Source organism: Pseudoliparis swirei, chromosome 8, assembly GCF_029220125.1.
Source record: "Pseudoliparis swirei isolate HS2019 ecotype Mariana Trench chromosome 8, NWPU_hadal_v1, whole genome shotgun sequence".
Taxonomy (NCBI): Eukaryota; Metazoa; Chordata; class Actinopteri; order Perciformes; family Liparidae; genus Pseudoliparis; species Pseudoliparis swirei.
Window position 1 is genome coordinate 14,338,917 of NC_079395.1, and position 18,693 is coordinate 14,357,609.

General features: G+C 42.1%; 1 protein-coding gene across 1 annotated transcript; it reads right to left on the minus strand.

The window, feature by feature from the left end:
- Nucleotides 1–4,202: 4,202 nt before the first annotated feature.
- LOC130198425 (zonadhesin-like) lies at nucleotides 4,203–17,766 on the minus strand. The gene is made up of 25 exons (XM_056421588.1): nucleotides 17,716–17,766; nucleotides 17,339–17,644; nucleotides 16,364–16,928; nucleotides 16,026–16,222; nucleotides 15,552–15,935; nucleotides 15,037–15,258; nucleotides 14,967–15,001; nucleotides 14,225–14,490; nucleotides 12,986–13,054; nucleotides 12,735–12,872; nucleotides 12,381–12,637; nucleotides 12,203–12,287; nucleotides 11,999–12,070; nucleotides 11,470–11,611; nucleotides 11,099–11,354; nucleotides 9,345–9,429; nucleotides 9,072–9,211; nucleotides 7,791–7,859; nucleotides 7,605–7,741; nucleotides 7,167–7,186; nucleotides 6,901–7,109; nucleotides 6,607–6,763; nucleotides 6,129–6,511; nucleotides 5,010–5,139; nucleotides 4,203–4,854 (listed from the first exon to the last, which is right to left on the minus strand). The coding sequence occupies exons 1-25, from the start codon at nucleotides 17,764–17,766 to the stop codon at nucleotides 4,712–4,714; spliced, it is 4,518 nt and encodes a 1,505-aa protein (XP_056277563.1). The 3' UTR covers nucleotides 4,203–4,711.
- Nucleotides 17,767–18,693: the final 927 nt, after the last annotated feature.

Here is an 18,693-nt window from a genome sequence, read left to right on the forward strand (position 1 = left end):
TAATTTCCCAATTGTCACACATTTCATTTGATATGCAGCCTGCCTATAACTTGGAGGAGTTGATGAGGTTATTTTATTTTTGGAGAGGCTTTTGCGTCATGGCTTTTGCACATATATGCGAGCACTGCATTTGTGATTTAGCCACTAACCACAGCATGTCTGTCACTCTCGTGCGCAAGACTCGCAATATTGTAAATCACATATTGACAGCACGTGATGTAAGTAAAACAATATGACAGTATATGAAAACCGCAGAAATGTCTGCTTTAGTCATGAGTATGCTGACATCACAGCCTCATGACTAAACCTCATCTTATAAGAGCTGCTGTTGGTTAGAAGCTGCAGATGAAGCCTATATTTATGCTATAGAGAGGCTGAATATGGTCCAAACTGGCATGCCTCAAAAGATCAAAAAGTCCTGCAGACAAAGACTACAGTGCACTGTCCTAAATAATAAGTCAGCAGGAAAATAAAATAAAATAGAATCTTTCTGAGTTTGATGGGTCTCATCTTCAGGATGCAGCATGCAGCTGGAGAAAGGCTTGAGCCTACAGGATACAACTTGTTCTCCTCATGGGATGAAAAAAGATACGTTTTAAATCCCTGTTTTGACATCTGACAAGAGAGAGGCCTGCCAAAGAAAACACATTGTACCTTTTAAACTGTCAATTGGGTGACACACATATATGGTGGTCCTGAAGTCTACTTTGGTGGGACTCTGTGCATATGACGCCATCTGTTGCTGAAGATGTGACACTACTGGTAGAGTTGAACTACAGCCAGCAGCAACAGTAAACTGCCCACAGAACAGGGTGTTATTATTGATCATACAGAGGTGGGGTACAATGCATTTCTAGCAGCAATAATATATGTAGAGTTTATGTAAGAGTTGTCGTATATAACATCATAATTTCCATGTGCAGAAGTGGAGACTGTGTATGCTGAAGTCCTGCTGTCATCCCTTCTGGTATGTTTTGATGCTGGAGCTTTGCCGCCGTCCAGTGGTGCATATGTGGCACTGCGTTCTGTTTTACTGGCTCCATTTGGCAGTGCAGCACTGAAAGCTGTATTCAAGAATAAAAAAAGATAACAAATAGTATATACCTATATACTATTTAGTTTGTCTGTTGTATTTGTATTTTACTCTATTTTTTAAAAGGTGCTAAATAAATAAAGTTATTATTATAATATTATTATATGCAACTGCATATTTTGAAGTCTCTCTGTACGAATTGAACATTGATAAAGTACACAATTACAAATTACAACAGTTGTAAGTTACCAAGAGGCTTTGTTTCAGTTTAGATTCAACACTAAACACAAGATGGCATGCTATGACACTGATGTCTTACTATTTAAGCTTTATTCATTGATGATGAGTCACACCGACAACCTGTGGACACATGTGAAGTGTTCTTGAGTCGCATGACTCGCTTAATGTTGAGCATTGCTGTTAGTCACAGGAGAGAATCTTCTATAAGCATTAAAACGCACATTATGAGAGAATGTCAGAAACATTTAATTTACCATTTATTGCACATTGCATTTTTATTCCAAAATGATCAGACAGCAATGTATATTTCCTTTAGAGTTGTGAAGCCCCCATTTGGTTCATAATACGGATACTTATGGACAGCAAGAATATTCTCCTTGAATAAATAGGGAAACACAAATATGAATATCGACTCTATTACACACAAATAATGCTTTGAAGTAAAACAATGAACAGATGAAGCAGGGACACACGAGTGGTCAGTTGTGGTATGTATCGGAGTATAAGCTTCAGAGTACAGCGTATCTGCCAAAAGGGTACACAATAAACATGCAGTTTATAAATTATGTCATATCTTATAACTATATTTTTAGCCTATTGTTTTCAAATCAGTTTTTTCTCAAAATGTTCAGCTCTTTAATGACTTTTCATGTTTCTAAACTTTAAAACTTTTGAATTATAATTTTAAAATTATTTTATTTTACTATTATTATTTTCCCACCAATTACACCATTTTCGCTCTGCAGGCATCAATTGAAGATACAAATGTATCTATAAAAAACATATATTTTATATCTAGCTACTTCTATGAAGGTGAGTCACATCGTGTTTCCTCGTGTTATCTCGTCAGCAGCGAAAACGCAGAAGATAAGAGGTCACAACGTTCTGATCTCAGGGTGAATGAGGCCATAGGTGGAGACATCATAAACCAACCTTTAACATATGTTGTAATAAAAAAAATTATAGACAGGATTCCTGAGGGTTTGAACATGTGTGTGTGTGGGAAAAAAGCTAGTTTGAGCAGGAGATCATGGTGGTCTTTACAACTGGGTCCAGTTCTACCTGCAGGACAAACATGACCAGGTAGATCACATGAGCACAAAGCAAGAGACGCCATAGATAGTTAGAACATAGAGTGTCATCGTATGGATTATAAAGCAACTGAGTAGAACATTAACAAGCTTATCTCGTCATCCTGATGAAGATGACCATGTCCTGAACCAACAGTTGGAAAAGCTTTGCCAGATCTTGACAGGCCTTATGATTACCACACTTTTAGAGACAATGAGTGAATGTGAAACCAAGATAATAATTAATCGATTGATAAAATAATCCTTTGCTACAGCCATAGTTTCTTTGTTTTTCACCACAGTGGAATGCTTCTACATGTCACGGTGCTGTTAGCATGGACCCAAAAGCACGACTCAGACAGGACTCAGACAGGAGTACAAGCTGGGTCAAAACCGGGAGATCAGTCAAGGAAGCAAACAAGTCCAAAAAGGGGCAGGGCAGAGAATCAGAGGTCAGAACAGGCAGGTCAGGAATATATACTAATAACGCTGGAGAACTTGGCACTAAAACACAAGACAATCTGGCAGAGGACAAGTGGAAGTGAGGGAGCTAAATAGTGAGGGACTAATGAGGGGATGGGCTGCAGGTGAGAAGGGCGTGAGGACCAGGTGAAGGGAATGAGGGACTAACGAGGTGATCAGAGGCAGGTGAGGGGAGTTGGATTGACGAGATGGTGTGTGTGACAGGATGAAAACAACTCTAACAAAAAGGAAAGCGTGGAGCTAAACTGTTACACTACACATCTGACTTGAATTTCTTGTGCACATTTCACATTGCCTGACCCTGTTACTCATTGACCTGCCGCCGGCTCCGACCAGCACACTTCTAAAACGAGCACTTGGTTTCGGAGCTAATTTAACTGAACCCCGCGGTTTAAATAGGCCATAACGCCACTGCCAGCATTTCATTAAACCTTTGGCTCATCCTCCTCCTCTGGAGTGAGGGAATAACAATCGCAGACCCGATCCCGCCAAACAGCACGGCCTTGATACGTATCCAGTTCACTCTCAATAGATTTGATATGATTTCCTTCCAACGTATGATATTGTTGTTTCTAAAGAATAGTGCAGCCTGGTGTGACATCACAGCTGGGAGGGAGAAGACACTCACTGATTAGTCAAGAGACAGAGGCGTGAATAATATGTTTTTTTTTGTGGTACTGTAACTATACTGTGTATTTTATGGTTTGTTTTCCAACTTCAGCTAAAGATCATACAATTCTTCTCATTATTTGGCTACAACAGATTTATTTTGTTTGTGAATGTACCCATGTTGGGTATCTGTAAGATGCAAATAAATATGTACATATTTTACCCCCCCCCAAAAAAATTTTTAACATTCAAACTGTTAAATGCTTAACTGAAGTTCAGAAATCCACTCCTCTGACTGAACCCTGAGCTAATGGCACTCATGACACTTCTGGTTTCTTTGAGTGTCGTCCCAGCAATGAGGACAAGAAAACACTTGAGAGCTCATTCACTGAGCTCGCCAAGGAGGGTTAATCTCTGAGGGTCATTGTTTGTCACTTTTATTTAGATAAGAACATAATTAGTAATGTGCTATTCTTAGTACACCTATGTGGATAATGTTCACACTGAGGTCATTAAAAGTAGCACTGATAAATGACCTCTCACCAACATGCAATATGAGGATGCCGTTAAATTGAATTGCTTATAACCGAAGCCGAGTCCACGTGTTGTCTAAAAACTAAATTGAGCACCTGAGGACAATGACCTGATCCAGCAAAAGTTTAAACATTTTTCTTTTAAATTTAAATGGAACTTTTAGACTGTATGTCAAGAACACAGTCGTAGCCACACATGAGACTGAAATAACCAGAATAACGTAAACACAAATGTAACCACACTGCATGTTTATTAGAACAATGAATATTCAATAAAAAACCTACCAATGCACATTTTAATACACAGTATGACCAAGTACAAGCAATATGTTGAATACTAATGTATCGCACATTTAGGGATAGCGATAAATAACCCCATGTTGCACAATCATAATGTTTTATAAAGCACATGCTCAGCTGACTGATGTGAGAGCAGGAAGGAACAAAAGTTATGTATTGTATCTCGAGATTATATGGCTATAGACGTACACTATAAAACAGTTACAAAGTGTCCATCGTCCTGTATTTATTGTCCTAAGAGCTGGAGGTAAACAAGGCCGGACATCAATGCCACTGGTCATGTACATGTTAAGGTGCGATTGAGAGCTTTTGTTTAGGAGAGGAACTGATGTCTAACGAAAAGATTTATTTCTGTTAAGTGCTATAGTGAAGTATCTGCTAGTGGTCAAAGTCTACACGGGGTATTTCTATGTGCCATGTCTCATCCTTCCATCATCTGATGTTCACACTCTCCAGCTCTCTCCAAACTCTTCGAGGCTTCTGGCCCTGGTACCATCTGGCTTCGTCCAGTCGTTCATTCGGCGCCAGTCAAAGTTCCCACACAGACCCCCCACCCTCCTCCTATATAAGTTTGGTAGAATGATCTCTGTGGAAACAACATTAACAATACACTTAGTTCAGTGTATAACTCTCTCTTAGAGAAAATAACTCACTTAATGACATGGGATGGAATGATACATTGAGATTGAAATCCCAGGACAACAGTGACTTATGTGGTTTAATGAGGTGAAGATGAGTTACCTGCTCTGCTGTGACCATCAAACTCCACTGAGAGGCCAAAGTCAGTCTTCAGGTAGATGCGAGAGGAATGCTCCCAGATGTTTAGACCAGCCGTCGGTGAGGCGGGAGTATTGGTTTCCCTTCCATCCACCTGGAGAGAGACAGAAGGGGGTGTATGTCAATGGAATGGATCATCTTTAAGTAAACTGGTCTGATCTAGTCAGAGTGTGTGCAGGAATTCATAAAACATAATTTTTTAACCATACTATCAGTGGGATTGCTGCTCTGCTAACACTCAACTATTGAATGGATTCCCATGAAATTTGATACCGACATGCGTGGTCCACACAAGCTGAATCTTACTGGCTTTGGTGACCCCTTGACCTTTCCTCTCATACAAAAATGTTCCTCTTTATTGAAAGATAAATAACACTATCAGTTTGAGAATAACTCAAATTCATGAATGTTGATGCACCATAAATAATGTGGGATTATTATTCCCTGCTATGATGCATATATGATGCATATATGCATATTTGCATATATTTATATATATAAATATAACAACAACAAAAAACTTAAAATACTGATTTGGACGTTGATTACAATGTCGATAGGTTGAAGCTTCGGAGCATTCGTGCCAGCCTTACTTCATAATTGTATGAAACATGAAAGAAATATAAGCTCTAGGGATTTTCATGTTTGTTTGCTGCTGAATATGCTAAAGCTTGAGGTACCGTGTTTTTTTCTGCCATTGAATTCAATTTACTGTATGCAGGCCTTCGTATATTAACATCACTTTACTCTGACTGCATCTGACTCCTGAGAAGAAATCTGTCCATATTGTAACTGTGTTACATGCTCTCTCTTTTGTTGTTGCTTGCTGTCATCCTCACACAAACATTGTGTAAAGTGCCAATAGGGAATAACAAATGACGGAGCATAATTTTGCACACATCATGTGCCTCACAGAATAAATGTGAAGGAACGCTGGTTATTTCCCTCAGTGCTTTTACAAATGTTCGTTGGAGGGAAAATATGGGAATATTGTCCCATGAACAAAATAGCATGTCAGCTGAAAAGGAGCCTCAGGAAAAAGAGATGGAGGCAGTGCGTTGTTAAATTGCTCTCGATACTTACGATCAGCTTCCGATATTTCTTGAATAACACAGTGTGATTATACACTCTGATCTTGAGCTCTTTTAATCCACGGTGTTCCCGATCCTCTTCTTCACTGTCGTGATGATGTTGGTGAGAATCACTATCATAATCCTCCTCATCTTCATCCTCATCTTCATCGCTCCCTCTGTGGCTGTGGTGTTCTTCACTGCTACTGTCACCATCATCATCATCATCATCATCGTCACCATCATCATTGATGGCCTCGATGTACACTTGTGGAAGGTAATCTGGCAAGTTGTTGGTCCGGACCAGCACATAGGAGTGCTTACCGTCAAAGTAATGCTTCATTTTATCAAATGTCCGGTACTCTGGGTCTCCCCTGATAGAGCACTCGCTAAAGCCTGTGGAGCAACAAGTGTAGAGCTATTCAGAAATGAGTGAAAGCAATATAACATGGTTTGGATACATCAGAGTGAGATGTTGACATTTACAGCACCTGTAGACTGGCAGTAATAATTTCTCTCCCAAATTTGAAGGCAGACAGCATTTCCATCGCACTCATCTTTGTCATCGCAGTCAATCTTGCCCACTCCACGATGTTTCTCACATTTACATTTCTGACTGCAGTGCTCGGTGTGCCAAACTTCATTGAACTGACGAGGAAGAGAGAGTCATCACACTGCAAGGACATCAATGTCCGCGTGCATCATTTGTGGCAATAATGATCAGGCCTTCAGAAAGAAGACTCAAGTATTTGACTTCATTGATGAAGAGTAATTTTGACACTCACGTGATGTCCTGTGCCATTCCTGTCCACACATCCACATTGTTGGATAGGCACACAACCCCTCCATGTATTCACAAAGCCTTCATCACAAACACAGCCCTTCTTACAACGCGTATTGTGAGTGCAGCCTGGTGGGCCATTCAGGTGTCGACAGGTTGGACTGCATGGAGGTGCACAAGTTCTGTAATGACTGTTCGCTGGGCAGGAGGGTGCTAGAGAGACAGAGCGGTAGGGAAAGAGTGTAATTATTCATACATTATCTGTCTTACCTCGCATGTGGGCTTTGCCACTGGAATCTAACATACGAGGTGGAAAGTACACTATTAGGAACCCAGTCGAGAAATAAGAACATGTAACTTACTTGGTAAATGTGAAGTTGGAGATTGTGCTGTGGCTGTTGTTGGAGGCCGAGGTCTCTCTGTTGTTGAATGTGGTTTGTTGGTTGTTGAAGGTTGTAATCCAGCTGTTGTGGTGGGCTGTGGTGAAGCTGTAGTGGGTGGGTGTTTAATTGTGGTTGGTGGTTGTGGTTGAGCTGTGGTTGGTGGTTGTGGTTGAGCTGTGGTTTGTGGTTGAGCTGTGGTTTGTGGTTGAGCTGTGGTTGGTAGTTGTGGTTTAACTGTGGTTGGTGGTTGTGGTTGAGCTGTGGTTGGTGGTTGAGCTGTGGTTGGTGGTTGTGGTTTAACTGTGGTTAGTGGTTGTGGTTGAGCTGTGGTTTGTGGTTGAGCTGTGGTTGGTAGTTGTGGTTGAGCTGTGGTTGGTGGTTGAGCTGTGGTTTGTGGTTGAGCTGTGGTTTGTGGTTGAGCTGTGGTTTGTGGTTGAGCTGTGGTTTGTGGTTGTGGTTGAGCTGTGGTTGGTGGTTGTGGTTGAGCTGTGGTTGGTGGTTGTGGTTTAACTGTGGTTGGTGGTTGTGGTTGAGCTGTGGTTGGTGGTTGAGCTGTGGTTGGTGGTTGTGGTTTAACTGTGGTTGGTGGTTGTGGTTGAGCTGTGGTTTGTGGTTGAGCTGTGGTTGGTGGTTGTGGTTGAGCTGTGGTTTGTGGTTGTGGTTGAGCTGTGGTTTGTGGTTGAGCTGTGGTTGGTGGTTGTGGTTGAGCTGTGGTTGGTGGTTGTGGTTGAGCTGTGGTTTGTGGTTGTGGTTGAGCTGTGGTTTGTGGTTGTGGTTGAGCTGTGGTTGGTGGTTGTGGTTTAACTGTGGTTGGTGGTTGTGGTTGAGCTGTGGTTTGTGGTTGAGCTGTGGTTGGTGGTTGAGCTGTGGTTTGTGGTTGTGGTTGAGCTGTGGTTTGTGGTTGTGGTTGAGCTGTGGTTTGTGGTTGAGCTGTGGTTGGTGGTTGTGGTTGAGCTGTGGTTGGTGGTTGTGGTTGAGCTGTGGTTTGTGGTTGTGGTTGAGCTGTGGTTGGTGGTTGTGGTTGAGCTGTGGTTGGTGGTTGTGGTTTAACTGTGGTTGGTGGTTGTGGTTGAGCTGTGGTTTGTGGTTGTGGTTGAGCTGTGGTTTGTGGTTGTGGTTGAGCTGTGGTTGGTGGTTGTGGTTGAGCTGTGGTTGGTGGTTGTGGTTGAGCTGTGGTTTGTGGTTGTGGTTGAGCTGTGGTTTGTGGTTGTGGTTGAGCTGTGGTTGGTGGTTTAACTGTGGTTGGTGGTTGAGCTGTGGTTGGTGGTTGAGCTGTGGTTGGTAGTTTTGGTTGAGCTGTGGTTGGTGGTTGTGGTTGAGCTGTGGTTTGTGGTTGAGCTGTGGTTGGTAGTTGTGGTTGAGCTGTGGTTGGTGGTTGTGGTTGAGCTGTGGTTTGTGGTTGTGGTTGAGCTGTGGTTGGTGGTTGTGGTTGAGCTGTGGTTGGTGGTTGTGGTTGAGCTGTGGTTGGTGGTTGTGGTTGAGCTGTGGTTGGTGGTTGTGGTTGAGCTGTGGTTTGTGGTTGAGCTGTGGTTGGTGGTTGTGGTTGAGCTGTGGTTGGTGGTTGAGCTGTGGTTGGTGGTTGTGGTTGAGCTGTGGTTGGTGGCTCTGGCTGAATTTCAGTTGGAGGTTGTACACTAACTGTTGTTGGTTGTGATTCAGCTGTAGTTTCATGGCTTATTGTGGTTGGGGGTCCATTAGTAGATGTAGCTGTTTGTTCTGGTCTTGCTGTTGTTTGAGGTTTTTCTGTAAATTCGGGTTCTGGTTGCTCTGGAGTTTGAACTCCTGGGTGCACTGATGTTGGTGGCTGGGGTCTGGCTGTGGTTTGGGGTCCAGTTGTGATTGTTGTTGATGTTATTGGTTGATGTAGTCTTGTTTTTGTTTGTGTAGCAGTTGAGGTGTTCACTGGAGGAAACTCTCGAACCACTGTCGCAACTAGATTAAAGGTTGTGAGAAAAGAGATTGTTGGTTTAGTTAGGTCTATGACTGCTTTATTCACAATCTAGTCAGTAATATTTTCAGATATATGTGTCAACTAAATTTAATGTTAGTAGGAGGACAAAGTTACCTGTGCAGTGCCCATGATGAAGTGATACATCATCTATGGCAACATCGGACTGATCGTTGGAACCTCTTCGGCCTTCAAATATGATCTGAAATAAAGTACACATGTTACTAAAGCTCAGCAAACCAGTTACAGCATACGGATTCATTAAATCCAATTAAACTAATGTAATGTTGGAGGTTAGACTAATAGTGTTTTTCTCTGCAAGTTTCTAACATGAGACGTGTTTGGAGAAACATTTCACCTGGAAAGCTCCAGTTGTTGTCAAGTCCACCTGAGCCATGTGCCACACATTTTCTTGGTTATTTCTCTTCCGCCAAACAGTTTTTGCCTTTCTGTCCTGGAACAAGTAGACATGGAGGCCCATTGTATCTGCTGAGCCGTACATATGGTACCAGAACTGCAAACACTGTGGACCAGAGTCAGAACACTCTGAGCTGATGAGACGAGCTGTGTCTCCATGTGACGCGATGTAAAGATAGTGTCCATCTGGTTAAGGACATAAGAGGTATAGGTAAGTTAATGTAATGCACAGGATACAAAGTTTCCACCAGTGTATTACAGGCCTGGTGTCTCATGTCAACTTCAGCTTGCGCTGATCATTTAAAGTGGACCGGCATTTGTATTTTAGTGACACGTCACTCCTCAGAGAAAAAATATTCTGGTGCAAACCCTGTTATATGTTCAAGACATGTCATATTGCAGCTGACACTGGTTGCTACATGTTGACAATGCAAATGTCTTTATAACACAGAGACAAATAATGACTTCATTCATAAGAAATGTTACTGGCACATCCTAAAGGAAATAATTATATTGATTGAATACAGTACATCAGGTCAGACAATAAGGACTACAACAATCAACATTTCATTCTCTTTTTGCTAGTTATAAGTTTGCTGACAGTTTAGACCGACTTTGCTGAGCCCCTTTATTTATTACGTGTTTAATTACCTCCCGTGGTGTGGTCTGAAGAAGGCCCAGTCAGAGTAGGAGTGGAGCCACTATGTCTTGTCCAGTCAAATACATCAGGAATAAGTTGATTCCACTGACATAGATCTTGATCAAAATTGCAGTTGACTTGGCATACTGGGAACAAAAGTCAGACATTAAATTGCTGGAAATCAAAAAAAAATGGATTTTGAAAAAAAAAAGAACTATACAGGTAAAAAAGTGTGTATGTGGAATTAGCACTGTACTTGAGTGGGATGGTGGTTTAACATATGGATCTTCAGTCACATCTCCCTCATTAATGAAGTTGGTTTGTGCTTCCACTGTTGGAGGTGTGCTGATATCTGCTGCAGTGGACTGAGCTGTAATGGGGAGCTGGGCAGTAACATTGACCACAGAAAACTCTCGAGCTGCAGTGGTTGGCTCTGGGACAATTGGAAGAGTTGTGTTCCCATCAGGTTTAGGAGCACTTGTCACAACACCACTCACATTTTCAACTGTTAAAAAAAGGTTAATACCTGCACATATTTGAAATATTATCAAGCTACACAGCTTTAAGATAAAAAACATGATTTTTAGGGTTTAGTGGTACTTACCAGAGCAATGGCCACGGTAAAGCTTTACATCATCTATTGCCACATCGGACTGATTGTTAGAGCCTCTACGCCCTTCAAATATGATCTTAAGTTAAGGGAAACACATTTGTTAAGATCCTTCTTATTGGTAATATTCTACCATTTAACAACATAATTGACTGACACTCTTTAAATCTTCTATTCACCAGTGCCTGGCGGAAGGTGTCTAACCTGGAATTCCGCAGTGGTAGTGATATCGACCTGACCCAGTTGCCACATATTTCCTTGGTCATTTCTCTTCCACCAAACAGCATCGGCTAACCTGTCCTGGAGCAGGTAGACATGGAGGCCCATTGTATCTGCTGAGCCGTACATATGGTACCAGAACTGCAGACACTTCGGACCAGAGTCAGAACACTCAGAGCTGATGAGACGAGCTGTGTCTCCATGCGACGCACTGTTGGCTTCGATGTAAAGATAGTGACCATCTAGAGAACAGGAATGAAATCACAAATTGTTGATACACTTTACATTGTGAGACATACTTTCTTTACCGCTGTAAATTATCTGTCACTATTTAGAATATTACATAGATAAAGAGTATATTACCAGCAGTGTGGCCAGCAGATGGGCCAGTCATCAGGGTTGGGGTGGAACCGCTTTGCCATGTCCAGTCAAAAGCATCTGTCACCATCTGATTCCAGCTACAAAGGTTGCTGTCGAAGCTGCAGTCTATATTGCAGACTATTAGGACAAGAACAAAATAAATGAACATTAACAAAATGTTGAGGCTCTTTACACTTTGCATTTTAATTATATGTTTTATTATTTAAATGAGTAAATGTAATATGCCCTGCTTTTTAATTTTATTTTATTGTATATATTGTAAACATGCTTGCTTCTGCTACAAAGAAATTCCCCCCTGGGGATGAACAAAGTATATCTAATCTAATCTAATAAAATACAATCTTATGCAACTTCCTAAATATTGTGACAATCTTTAACCGAAATTACCATTAGCAATTATTCATTACCATTAGTCACTGGATATAAATGTTAATATGTAACCACACTTCAGCTTTCTGATGGAGAATCAAGTGGCCCATAAAATAGAGCTTCCTGTGCACTTACTCGGGGGTGAGGGGAGGGCTTCCACAGCTGTGATAGGAGACTTAGTTCCACTAATCAGGTCAGGGAAGCTACCTAAAAGACATAATTATTAAAGTTAAGATAATAAAGATATCTGTTATAGTATATTTGCATCATTGGATTATATTATTTTATCAGCGAAATTTAGAATGTTTTGTTCTTCATTTTAGATAGAGGTGAATGTACCTGAGCATGTGCCATAGTGGATGGAAATGTCATCAATGGCCACATCTGAATGAGCATTAGAGCCTCGAATACCCTCAATTATGATCTAAAAGAGTTAGCAGTATATTATAATGTGCCAATGTATAGAATAGGATCATCTTTAAGCTCATATATTGTCTAAATATAGTGGCAGACTTACTTGGAATGGACCAGACACTTTAATGTCAACAATTCCTGGATACCATTCTTGTCCCTGGTTGTTCATCTTGGCCCAGAGCTTGGTAGCTTTATTGTCGTTGAGAAGGTAGATATTGAGGGCCATGGCTGAGGCTGAACCATACATATAGTACCAGAAGTGCAGGCAGAGGGGGCCATTAAAATGGCATATTGAGCTCCACAAACGAGCTGAATCTCCATGGGTTACACTAGTTCCCTCAATATACATGTAGAAACCAGCTAGAGAAAGATCAAAAGCAGCCCATTAAACATGAATGATGAAATGCCAATGCAACAACACAACATATGTGACAGTGTGGCCTGACATTGGGTTTACCTCCAGTGGTGTGGTCTTGATTTGGTCCAGTTAAGTTTGTTGGGGTTTGTCCTGAATGTCTTGTCCAATCAAAACTGTCCTGTACGATTTGCTCCCACCCACACATATTCTTTTCAAAGTCACAGGTTATGGGACAGACTATGAAAAATCATATAAACACAATAGAAATGATAAGTATTGTGAGCTGTATTATGCCACTGATAATACAAACCAGTAACAGGTAAACCCTTTCAAACCCTGAACGCCCTTACGAGTCTGATCTGTTGTTGGAGATGTAGAAGTTGGATGTGTTGGAAGAGTTGCAGTGGTTTGGGGGTCAGCTGAAATGGGGACAATGACAAAAAAAAAGCCAAACAAACAAACAAACAAAAAAAAGGGAATAAGTTCACCACCGAAGCCTTTTTCTCTTCCCATAGTTGCATGTCGAAGTGTCCTTGAGCAAGACACTGAACCCCCAGTCGCTTCACTGCAGCCCACTGCTCCTAATAACTACGGATGGGTTAAATTTATTTTCTTTTTTTTGGCACCCTAGGAGATGTCTTGCGTTTAGCAACCCTATCAGATCACCATGTTCTTGTTACATTCGCATTGAAAATGCGGAGGGTTATGTTTTGATCGCCGTGTATTTATTTATTTATTTGTATGCGTGTTATTCGCATTACTCAAAAAGTATTAAACCGAATCGCATGACATTTGGTGGGATGATTGGTTATTATCCGGGGACCATTTGATTAGATTGTGGGATCGATCGGGTCAAAGGTCAAGGTCAAGGTCATGAAAAGGTCAACATCTTTTTTTTATCGCGGTCAATTTGTATCCAATTGGCATTCAACTAATGCCAACATATTCATAATTCAATGCCCAATCTTGTGATATGCGAAGGTATGCGCTCCACCGAGTGCTCGTTCTAGTTAGTAATGTGCTAATATCTGGGGCAAAACCAACAAAACCCCCCAAAAATGTTTAGCGATTAATGCTGTCCGTTAAATAACGAATATAAAAAAGAAAAGCTGAGCAAAGAAAATCAGCCTCCCTACTTCTATCAACGACAAATCAAAGAAATAAAAACATGATTAGCTCAGGCAGGACTCGAGGCACTCGTGTGTTGCTGCAATGGGCATAGGTCACAAGGCAAGCAATGAAAAACAGCAGCTGCAGTTGAAGCAATTGATCATCAGCCAATTAAAACCGGACGGTGTTCAACTGATTGGCAAGACAGCTTGATGTTAGCACGCAGGGAGTAATGTCACAGTCACACACACCCACACAAGATGTCGTCGGTGTGGGAGCTCCTCAGCGTGAGTGAAGAAGACATAAAGCTTGTATTTTAAAAAGATTAAAAAAAAAAAAAAATGTATATATTTAAAATAATTTAACAATGTGTTGAAATGTAATCTTGTCAAATGTAGTTTTTGGTGCGAAACGTCATGTTTTCACAGCAATGTAAAAGAGATGCTATGACAAAAAAGAAGTCCGACTCAAACACTCACCACAGGCTGTGTTGGTCTGCCAGTGGGGCAGCTCCACTCCTGCAACCTGGCATGCTGCTGCATAGGACTTGAGAGATTCACATAGGGTGTGTTGGTCACCACTGGTGGCGCAGTAGTCATACACACAACTCTTGAGGTAAATGTTTGGGTGAATGAGTTCATGGCAGGGTTTGAAAGTGTCCCCGAGTAGGGTGTAACACTCATTGTAGGCCTCATTCTCCTCATTATAATCACATACTTTGGGATCATTTGGATGGGAAATACACCTGGAGGAAACATTTTAAACAATTAAATAAACATCTAGACATTTGCATGTATTGTTCCACAAAACAGAATACGGTTTAATAATGTGTAGTAATATATGAATTAATACAACTTTATTTTCTGTTGCTCAACTGGTTTTAATTTAGGAATGAAATAAATGTTGGTTTTACCAGGTTATGCTGAATGGTATCATCAGTATGCTGACATACTCACAATCATAATGCTAACATGTGTGTGTGTAACAGGTACAATGTTTTTAGTTTACTGTGTTACAGTAGCATCAGCTGACTAGCACTACACACAAAAGACACCTGTGGCTGATGGGAATATAATATATAGTTCGCTGCTAGTGTGTGGCAAAAAAACCCACATTATTGTTTCACCTCTTGAAATCCCGTCACAGGTATTGGAATGTCCTAACAATCGTTTAATTTCTGCAAAAAGATGTGTAGATACACTTTATAGGAGAATATCTTACTCGTTATCCCCTGGCACCTTCCAGCTGTCACCAAACTCAAATGGCCGGTAGCATTTTGGCCTCCTGGTGTTATAAAGTCGTCGTCCTGGCGTTCAGAGTAGGTGCCACACAGTCCACACAGTTCATACCTGTAGCGCTCATCCACCTGCAGGAAGAGTCTGTTCTGCGCGTCTATTGTCATCCTGAGGCCAAAGGTTGTTTCCAAGACGATATAGTTTTGTTTCAGGTAGACCTGCACTGAGCCGTATGTGCCGTAGGTGGAATAGGGGAGCTTGACAGTGCTGTTATTCACCTAAAAAGAGGACAATCCCAGATGACAAACAAGTTACCCAATGACTCGACACCGAGTAATAACTGACCCCTATACACATAAGTGTTCTGATACTGAAGTCATTAGCCACAGTCATTAATTAATGACAGTTGATAATACAGAACGATAACATTCCAACAGCCCACTTTCAGGTGACTAATGTGTATGAGCTGGAACACATTTGCACAATAGCCTCTGATTCTCATGCTATAAAAGAGTTTGGGGTAGTTTGCTATGTCGTGTAACTGCAAAGACTTTGTCACGCTTACATAGACCTCTCCACTCTGATTCAGGGTGAGGTACAGATCCTCGACTTGAAGAGCCACAGCTTGGAGCTTGGCTCGGGTGAAGTTCTGATGGGTGGGGTACATGTTGTATCCAATCACACTGAACTGGACGGCGCTTTCTCCTGCGCACGTGGTCGTCAGCGTGTAACTGCAGCCCCCTTGGAAGTCGTATGCCATGCCGTCATATGTGATATAGTGTGGGTCACCATACACACGGCAGGTGGCGGGTTTGAAAGGGAAGCAACCTTTCACCCCGTCCTTGACCTTGCAAACCTCCTTGTCTGCACATTGCATTGTGATGCATCGCATGCCGTCATGACCCATGCACTGACACATTTGCTCACACTCTCCCTTCAAGAACGTTGCTCCTTTCTGCAGGCAAAAGGGAGCTGTGTGAATACATTAGCATTGTGGAAGTGAAGAGGTGAATGCAAATGTGTTTTCTGCTCATCTAACACTTACCTCATAGTGCTTTCCATTATACCAGCACCCACAATCCTCCGCTGGGACACACTGTCCGCCGCTGAGCTTTAAGCCAGAGTCACACTCGCATCTTTCCTCACAGCTTCCACAGGAGCCAATCATATCCGGACTGGAGCATACCTCGGGACAGCCATCGGCGCATGCGTTATAGTGGCTGTTCTCACCACACTGTAGGGCTGAGACGAGTGCAAGAGAAAGGGTGGACATATCAGAGGGCATGGACGTCACTCGTCATGGTATTATTACATTCATTTGTTTCCCATATTTTAATAACATGGGGTTAATAAATGAAAGCAGGAAGCAATAAAGCTACATACGGCAGAATGTAGAGTTCCTCCATATGGGTATGGAGACTCCAGCCTCCTGGCAGATGTCAGCGTATAACTGTAATGCCTCACATAGGACCATTGGGTCACCGTGGGAAGAGCACATGTTAACCACACATCCCCTGAAGTAGCTCTCTGCCCCCAGAACTGATAGGCAGTCAGCAAAGGGCCCAGTGGCAGAGAGGAGGCCTCCGCAGTACGGCTCACTGGAGTACTCAGCCATCTCCAGTGGGTCACACTGTTGAGGTACTAGCATGGTTTCACAGGAGGAGGAGGCTTGCCCAGACTGCCAGCTCTTAGCCAAAGCTGTAGCATTATGGGCAATCGATCCGTCGGGCTTTCTGAAGTCGTCGTTTCTAAAGTGGTTAAAATTTCCGCACAAGCCACAGACTTTATCAGAGTAAGCGGACGGCAGGATGATGTGGACAGCACCAGCGTTGTCGTGGGAGACCGAAAGACCAAAACTGGATTGCAGTTCAACAGCGGCGGGGTTGCTCTTGATGGTGACAGTTCCATTGCCGAGTTTCAGTGGAAGCTTCCTCCAGACCCCATTAACCTGAAGAACAGCGTCAGTTTTAGACATCCTCGTCAGCTGTCATCAGCAATATACAGTATATGACCGTTTGGACAAAAAGCAGCATTCTTGAGATAAATATATCTTTGGGAATTGATAAGGCAGAAAGGTCCAGGACATTATGCCACTTAACTCTGCACATGACTATAAATTCAGTTTATGACTGGGCTGCAGATGTGGGAACTCCTCGATTTATTAGAATATAGCTCAACACTCATCGCATCATAAAGGCAAGGTGCCACAGAAACGTTGTACAGACAGTTCTTTAGCGACGATGGCCGAAGAGAGCGTGATATCTTAGCTTTCAAGGGGAATTGGTCATTTCATGCATGAGCAATGGATCACAGTTTGTATACCTTCCTACATTTCTATCGCCCTTTAGAGTGACTCACCACAATCCGGTGTGTCTGCCTTTTCATCAGGGAAACTCTGTAGTTCCCCATTTCAACAATGACCTGCTGAACAGTCGGCAACGATGAGTTCCTGTTCTGCTCATTGACCACTTCCACGCTGAACATGGGCATGGCCTCAGAGGGAGAGCAGGTCTTAGCCAGCGTGAAGGTGCAGGGCGCTATGAAGCGGAACACCTCTCCATCAAAAGTGCTGCAGTCTGTGTGGCTGTGTATTGTGCAAGTCCCAGTGGCAGAAGTCCCACTGCGTCTTCTTATTTGAGGACCGCAGACTTGGCCCTCAGGGCACTGAGAGGGAAAGCAAGAGAGCTGACCACCAGGACAGAGGCAGCGGGTGGACTCATCTGTCCATAACTCACTCTCAGATTCACACTGGGGTCCTGTGGGGAATGGGACCGGATTAAACACATTGGATTGGCTAGTAATAACTGATTAATAACATTGATTATTTATTATGTTTAGTGTTAATACTAGATGAACTAGTTCCTCAGTTATTCCACCTATTACTCATTATTATTATTTAAAGGAATGAAGCACATTCGTAATGCTGTAGCAAATTGGTTAACTTCTGACACATAAGTGAAATCCTTTTGGCTGTTTTACATTTTCAAGCTTTAAAAAGAGTTTTGTGAAATATGACCTTTAAGTGTTATGACTATTGAATTCAACAAACAAAAAGTAGGCTTTTCTTAATGTAGTAAAAGAAGAGCAAAATAGTATTTACCACATGAGCCCCTCCTCACACCTATCCGGTTTAATGTGACCCGTCCCTCCGTAGACACAGCTTTGATTATGACCTGATGTAAAAGCAAATTGACCATTTGAATATTAATAATGTTTAAGTTAAATTTCCTAAAAGTTTAATGATGGATATGTGGTTGTTGGCTATTTTACCTGAGTCCCTGGTTCGGCGATGTCCAAGGGAACAAACACTTGTCTCCAAGCATCCGTGTGGAGGGCAGGCAAGGTCCAGATTTCTCTCAGACCGACGCTGCTCTTCAGCAGAGTACGAAGTTCTGACCCATTAGTTGCAGCTGAGGATAAGTACCAAAACTCGAGACAGGCCTCGCCCTCCAGCCTCAGCGGACGACTTTCTAGAACAGTCACTTCGGCGTCCTCTGGAGGTGAAAAGGACAATAAGAACAACTCAATGCTATCACCCACATAATAAAAAGTGACCAAAAATCTTTTTCTTAAAAAGGCCCAATGTAACACTTCAATGACAATGAACACTCCACTTCTTTTTAAATCACACAATGTTAATGTGACTTATATTTTTATCCACGCAGGTTAGGAATGAGCTTTTATGTCGTAAAATTGTAATCACGTCAGAAATA